The following is a 7,394-nucleotide window of genomic DNA, read 5'->3' on the forward strand; positions in this document are numbered from 1 at the left end:
TTCTAACAAAGTGAAGGCCTTTTGGGAATGGTAGCACCCGCTAATAAAGAGAAACCAACCCATCAATCTTCAAATGAATGGAGAGAACTTCTTAGTTCAATGAATGAACACAACTGTCTTAAAATGAGGAAGCTAAGAGTCAATAAATTTAGGCTGGACTGCTTTTCCCTTCTTTGCACCCAATACCAATACATTAGGTGTTGTAACTTAAAATCCAAAATTATTTAAATTGGAAGTTTGGTTAGAACACTCTTATAAAATTCTTTAATAAATACTATGTTTTACTTTAAAATACAGCAACACTAAAATACTATGATAAAATAGAGTTTGCCATTTCTAAGTTATTTTAGTCAATATTTAACCTTTTTGAGAAAAAAATAATAGATCAAGAGTAAATATGCCACGGGCATCAATCTTACAGAATTTGTGATACAGAGGAACTTTTAAAAGTTACTACACCCAGGCCAGGCGCGGTGGCTCAAGCCTGTAATCCCAGCACTTTGGGAAGCCGAGACGGGTGGATCACGAGGTCAGGAGATCGAGACCATCCTGGTGAACACGGTAAACCCCGTCTCTACTAAAAAAATACAAAAAAACTAGCCAGGCGAGGTGGCGGGCGCCTGTAGTCCCAGCAACTCGGGAGGCTGAGGCAGGAGAATGGCGTAAACCCAGGAGGCGGAGCTTGCAGTGAGCCGAGATCCGGCCACTGCACTCCAGCCTGGGCAACATAGTGAGATTCCATCTCAAAAAAAAAATTAGCTTAGCTGATCTGTCAACCACAAACTGAGCAAAAAAGAAAAAGGCTTGGTTCAAGCAGCATAAAATATTTGTGAAAAATGCAAATAGTAGTTTAACAATAAAATCTGAAAGCTGGAGGGGACCTTAATCATTAGTAACACAGTGTGCTATACAAATAAAGCTGTACAAGAGTATCTAGACAACAGCAGTACCCTTCTGTAATAGCTCCAACTCCCTTCTATTGTATTCTTTCCTTAGCAATGGGTTTGCTAAACTGCAAAACACTCCATTAAGTCTTTGGGGGGAGTTTTCTGATTTAGGATTGGCTTCCTGAGTTCCTTCTCTTCAGAATATTCGGAGTCAGACATCAGACCTGTATAGCTGGCTATAATAGTCCTAAATTTTCTCTTTTCTTCCCTGTCCTGAAATTAAGCACATAAGCCCATAATATGTCAAGGTTTTATTGCTTGCCAGGAAGATAGATGGGTGCAACAAAAATAACTAATGGAGGGTTATAAAAGTTCTAAGAATTAGCCATTTATGTCTCAAAACTCAACTGGATATTTTACATATAAGCAGAATACTGAATGGGACGATTCTCTTTAGCAAGGACAAGTCATGTTAAGTCTTTACGTTGTACAGTTCAATAATAAAGAAGTCAGGATTAAAGTATTTCAGAGCAACTTATTTTTTATCTATTGTGACATGGAAAGAGTATTCAGTTGGGAATCAGAAGACCTGGTCTAAATCTGGTTTTACTATCTTGATTGATGATCCTGGATTAAGTCACAAAACCTCACTGGACCTCAGTTCATCTGAAAAACGAGGGTGTTGGGTAAGATCAGTAAGCTGTAGGATCACCACTCTGCTTTCATGTAAGACTGAATTCATGAAAAAGGCTTCCCAACAAATCCTACTAGATCCTTTTAAACTCTAAAATTTCTTGATACCAGGATTGTAAATCAACTACTGGTATGCAGCAGCACATTGTTCATCTATATGTAGTTACTGTATGAGTACATGTAGCTCACTTCTGGTTTTCAGTGACCAGTAATGTGAGTCCAAGAAGGAAATGTGACAACAGTCCTCTTGCTAGAAACTTCAGTGGGACACGAGACTCTGAAATTACACTGAATTACACAGAAAAAGCAAATTAGCTACTTTTTTTTTTTAACCCTGAACTTATCTGTTTGTATCAAACATTTCTCCCCAATGTGCAAACTACAATTAAAGATCACTGAATCACTAAACGTAAACATCTTTCTGAACATAAAACGCCAAGCAACAAATGACAGAAACTCAGCTGGTATTATAGACTTTTTTGCCTAAAAATTCCACAACAGGATCTTTTTTGTAAGTTAAACTCTAAACTTTTCATTACATTTGATCTTTTTATCACAAGTGATTACAGAGCTTCTGATTATCTGGAATGATAAAACTGAGGTATTTTCTAGGCTAGTATATTTTGACAAGTGTGTTAGGCTGCATAAAAGCAGTACTCTAAGATCTCTCACAAACATTTTACACAGCCATGTAGAAAATTTCAAGGACAGAAAAATAAATGTCACTTAATTTTGTGTATGCCAAGTAGGTTTTTAATAACTAATCCTCAAATAATACAAAGTAAATAGCTATACTCTACATAACTCCCAACCTAACAGTTTATTTACTGAATGGGGGTTGCTAATCTTTCTTCAGTATATCAAAGAGTACTTACCAAAAAACAAAATAACAATCCAATCTAAATCCTTCATCCTGGGTAAGGAGTAGAATAGAAGGAAGGGGTTATGTGCCGAATACTTTTAATAACTTTTAATAAATAAGTTGACTCACCTATTATTTTCACAGCAACCTTAAAGTTTTTCTTTTTTTTTTTTTTTTTGAGGTAAATATCCCTTCTTACACATGCAGAAAGTGAGGTAAAAATTAACTTGCTCAAAGTTACTCAGCCAATAATTGGTGGAGCTGGGGTACAAACAGGCAGTCTGGCTCAAGTTTGAGCTCTCTGCCACTGTCACAATACTCCACAGCCTCTGTTTAATATAAGATCACAACTAAAATAAGAGCAGCTATTCAAAAGGTGAATTATATAACCCTTACAACAATATTAAAAAGCAACTGGAATTGTAAAACAATGTGTATTGAAGGGCATAAAATTGTACTGTCAAGTGTAAATCTAAGTAGTTCTGTAAGTACAAATCTGACAGACAATTTCAATACACAATCTAATAAAATATTGTATGCCCACGTCAGAGGAATAACACTAACTCTTGAAAGATTAAGAACAGTATAATTAGAAACTTCTACTGATCTTAAGACCTAGTCTGATCTGTCTGAACTTGAAATCTGCCTCTTTCTAATTCCCTTCCGTACCCTGTTCAGAACTACTTTATTTCTGCCAAATTCCAAAATTCCAAATTTATTGATCACGTGTGTCTTTTTCACAGCATTTAAAAAGTTTCCAGAAGAATTTTAACTTGTATAGCTCAAAACACCTGTAGTGTAGGCCAATAAATCGATAAACTTGAAAAAAAAAAAAAAAGACAGGATAAAATGGAAGAAAGAAAAAATCATTCTAAGCAATGAAATAGTAAGGAACAGAAAGGCAATGATGAGTGTAACAATTTATGATTATAGTAACAATTTACTACATGTGATCAATTTATGAGGCCTTATGAAGGTTTCTCAGCACATCAGCTGATGAGACGACTAATAAATATCCTGAGTCCAAGATGTTCTACATAATTAATCCTCTTGGCAAAGAACAAGAACCAGGGAAAATCGCAAGGAAGAAATGCACAAATGACATGCATGTGGAGTGAGGCAGGGATGTTATGTAGGTTACTACGAGGATGACACACTGGCATGTGAAGGGTTTCTGGGCGCCACCAGCTCGTTGCAGCACGAACGAGGTTGTGGTTGTTTACACCATGTCGCCTGGAAAAAAGCCGGCAAGCTTCAAGTGGACTATTAAGTTAAGAATATTGAGGGGAAAGAAGGGCAACGCAACTTAACATCTGGATGAGCAGATCGCTGCCTAGGCCCCGAGGCAGCTGACCAAGTCCAGATCATTCTCCCTTACGATCTATGCGCACAAAGGACCAGCTGCTTTAGGTCAGTCCGCCGCCTCCTGCTACCCCAATTACCGTGGCCTTAATTTCAGGACAGCTAAGGCCAGAGGATGGGGTGAAGGGAGGGGAGGAGCCCCGGGAAGGGTCAACGTCTGCGCCCCGGACGAGGCTGACCTCCCAGGTCAGGCCCGGGACGGCGCGACCACAGGAACTCCGAGCCCACAGCCGCGCCCCCGCAGCCGGATTCCGAGCGCGGCGCCTCCCTCCTTACCCTGCTGCTCCACCACCACCTCTGTCTCTGTCTCCGCCGTCGCCAACACCGCCCCCCCCCCCGCCCCAGGCCCCTCACAACGACGCAGCCTGCAGCCAGCTGCCTCGCAGCGGAACTCCACCCCACCCCACCTCGCCCTTGCTTTCGCTCGCCCTTTTAGGGGGCTTTCCACGTTCCTTCCACTTTCCATCGTGCTGAAGCCCCCTGCCCAGAGCTCCGCTTTGCTACCTGGATCCGCTTCTTGTGTCTCCTGCGTTCCGCCATGTTGGCCGCTCCGCCCGGTTCCCTCTGACGTGGAACGAGGAGGGGGCGGTGGAAACCTCGCGAGAGCGCGCCCCGAGGCCCGTTATGTAACCCGCCGGCTGGTGCCCGGGGAATGAGGAGGTCGGCCGGCCGGCTGGGCCTGCGGTCTTTGGCTGTACCTTCTCTGCACTCTTCCCTCCGCTCCTGTTGTGCGGGAACTGGAGAATCGTTAGGACCTGGGGGAAGCAGAGAAGTGGATCAGAGAACAGGAGGGCTGGGAAGAGACCTGGTTTCTCAAACCTGACTGAGCATCTGAATCACCTGAGAAGCTATTAAAATACAGATTCCCCGACCCCACCCCCTCAGAGTCAGAGTCTGTGCGTTTAGGGTGCGGCCTTTCTCAGAGGGATCGACTGAGACTTACCGAATCCTAGAAGTCTTTACCTGAGGCAGTTCTTGCAGTGTACTGTATATTTCATGACATTCCAGGTAAAAGATGACACGACCGAGACCGTTGAGTGGCAGAAATATGAACTGACTTGTCTAAGGCTCCACAGGTGGTAGATGGCAGAGCCAAGACCTGAGCCAATTATCTTTTCCCCTGCACTATGCGGGGTAATACAGCTCGTTTAAAACAAGCTGGAGTCTCCATTCCGTTTTCCGCGTTGCTTCTCACAATTCACCGTTAGAATCCAGAAGTAAGAGAACCCAGGGAAGCGTAAGGAAGATGAATAGGACAAAGATTCTAAGAAGGTGGGAAGGAAGAAGGCTGCAATCTATTTCAGGTCTGGTGAATTTCGATCACTGTAGCCTTTATTGTTATTTTGGAGCCACCTAGATCAAAAGACAAGGAGCTTAAATTGCTGGTAACTGCTTAGATAGAAATTCCCATGACTGACTTTATGGAAATCTTTAAAGCGTTTTTAATTGTAGAAAATTGGGAAAATTCAGAAAAGAAAGATGTTCTTTCTTTCTTGTCTTTTTTTTTTTTTTTTTTTTTTTTTTGAGACTGAGTCTCGCTCTATATTGCCCAAGCTGGAGTGCAGTGGCTCAATCTCGGCTCACTGCATCACCAAACTCCTCTTCTCAACTGATCTCCCTCTTCAGCCTCCTGAGTAGCTGGGACTACAGGCATGCACCACCACACCTGGCTAATTTTTCCTTTTTTTGTGGAGACGGAGTTTCCTTATGTTTACCAGGCCGGTCTTGAACTCCTGGGCTCAAACGATCCACCTGTCTCTGTCTCCTGAGTAACTGGATTCCTATAGGCGTGAGCCACTGTGACCGTTCAGTTTATTTTCTTATAGTATTTATTCCGACTTTGTGTGTGTGTGCATGTGTGTTTGTATTTATATTTTTTCGTGTTTCCCAAATTGAGATAATATGCAATATGGCAGCTGCTTTTTTCATTTAATGTTAGGTTGTAAACGTTTATTATACCATTAAACATTTTTTCCAGGTTTCCCATATTATATATCTAACCTAAGAGCAATTAAATGTGTAAGTAAGGCAAATTGCAGCATCTTGATGCCTAATTTTTTAATAAAGTAAGATTGCTGAAATGTTTTTCTTTTGGACTATGCAGTTCTGGTCTCAAGGGAGTCATTTAATTCCTTTCTCCTCTATAATCTATAATTTGGGTGTGTGTATAGTCAGAGATGGGGTGAGAAAGAAGTAATTATTCTTGCCAATTAACCCAAAACATAATATAGAATATGAAATGTCTTTATTTCCTTCAATCCCTCTACCCACCTAGAATGATCAATCTGTTTTGTGCTGTTTTATGTGGAGAACACTGGACCATTTTATAGGAGACCTGGTCTATAAATGAAAATATTATTGCATTCGGTAGGTATTGAGTGCCTACTAGATAGATGTCAAACGTTAGGTTAGGACTATGGTGGGAAATAAAAATCCTTTATGGACAATGACTCACCTTCAAGTTACTGCCTTACTATTTTCTTCAGCAGAGCTTTAATTTAGTGACCTCTTGTTCTCACTGTCATTCACTCCTTAAGACTACAACAATTTGGTTTCTACCTCCACCATCCAGTAAGAATTATTTTACCTTCTCTCAGCTAGCATCTTACTCAGTATTTGACAATGTTGACTGTTCTTCTTTACTTCTTTTCCTTCTTTGGCATGTATATCAACTTTCTGATTTCTCGTTGGCTTCTCTCCTTTTACCCAATTCTCAAATGTTCCTGGCCACCGTTTTTATATGTTCACCTTCCTCTTGTCTCTTCTATTTGTGCATTCTGTTTACAGATTAATTCCAGAATATTGCATTCATGTTTAATTCCAGATTTCTTCTGGATATTTCCACTGGATGTCCAACTAAAAATCACCATTTCCCCAGCAAAACCTGCCTCTTTTATTATAAAACCCAAATAACTGCATTGTTGTTCACTCAAATACTAATGCTAGAAACCTTGGATGTATCCCAACCATGCCTTTCTGCCAGTCAGTCACCAATCCTGTTGATTCTACAGCTGAGATGTTTGGAAATTTTCCCTCCCTCATCATTCTCAATGCCATTGCCTTGTTCAAATCTTCATCATTACCTATGTGAACTAGTATTGCAGTGGCCTCCTAATTGTTCTCCTCACTTCTATGCTCTTTACACTCCAGACCTTCTATTCCCTTGTTAAAAATCCTTCCATGACTCCTCATTGTGTATAGCAGCATGAAGGATGGCTAATGTTCACACATATAACCTCAGATTTCTGGGTCAAATTTTCGGTCTCCTTTCCATTTAATATTTATATAAAAATAGCTCAAATCATCTTCCCAGCACACCATCTGTATCATTGGTGGTGGTAGTAAGGAGTTTCTCCTAGCCACTTCTAGTTCCAACTTGGTTTTGAATTTGCAATTTTACTCTTATTATTTGACTGTTATTTCTCTCCCAAACGAGGAGTATTTTGTTGTTGTTGTTGTTGTTGCTGAAGACAGTTTCTTGCTCTGTCGCCTAGGTAGGAGTGCAGTGGTGTGATTTTGGCTCACTGCAACCTCCGCCTCCCGGGTTCAAGGGATTCTCCCACCTCAGCCTCCTGAATAGCTGGGACCAC

The 7,394-nt window shown here is 41.0% G+C and overlaps 1 protein-coding gene across 1 annotated transcript in view; it reads right to left on the reverse strand.

Annotated features, from left to right (window-relative positions):
- SEC62 (SEC62 homolog, preprotein translocation factor) overlaps window positions 1–4,554 on the reverse strand; it is a 29,078-nt gene extending 24,524 nt beyond the window's left edge. Inside the window, exon 1 of the mRNA XM_007972134.3 lies at window positions 4,309–4,554. Coding sequence (XP_007970325.2) covers window positions 4,309–4,344 — 36 coding nt within the window. The 5' untranslated portion in view covers window positions 4,345–4,554. The remainder of the gene's footprint in view (window positions 1–4,308) is intronic.
- Between the last annotated feature and the right edge of the window lie 2,840 nt (window positions 4,555–7,394).

This window comes from Chlorocebus sabaeus, chromosome 15 (assembly GCF_047675955.1).
Source record: "Chlorocebus sabaeus isolate Y175 chromosome 15, mChlSab1.0.hap1, whole genome shotgun sequence".
Lineage (NCBI taxonomy): Eukaryota > Metazoa > Chordata > Mammalia > Primates > Cercopithecidae > Chlorocebus > Chlorocebus sabaeus.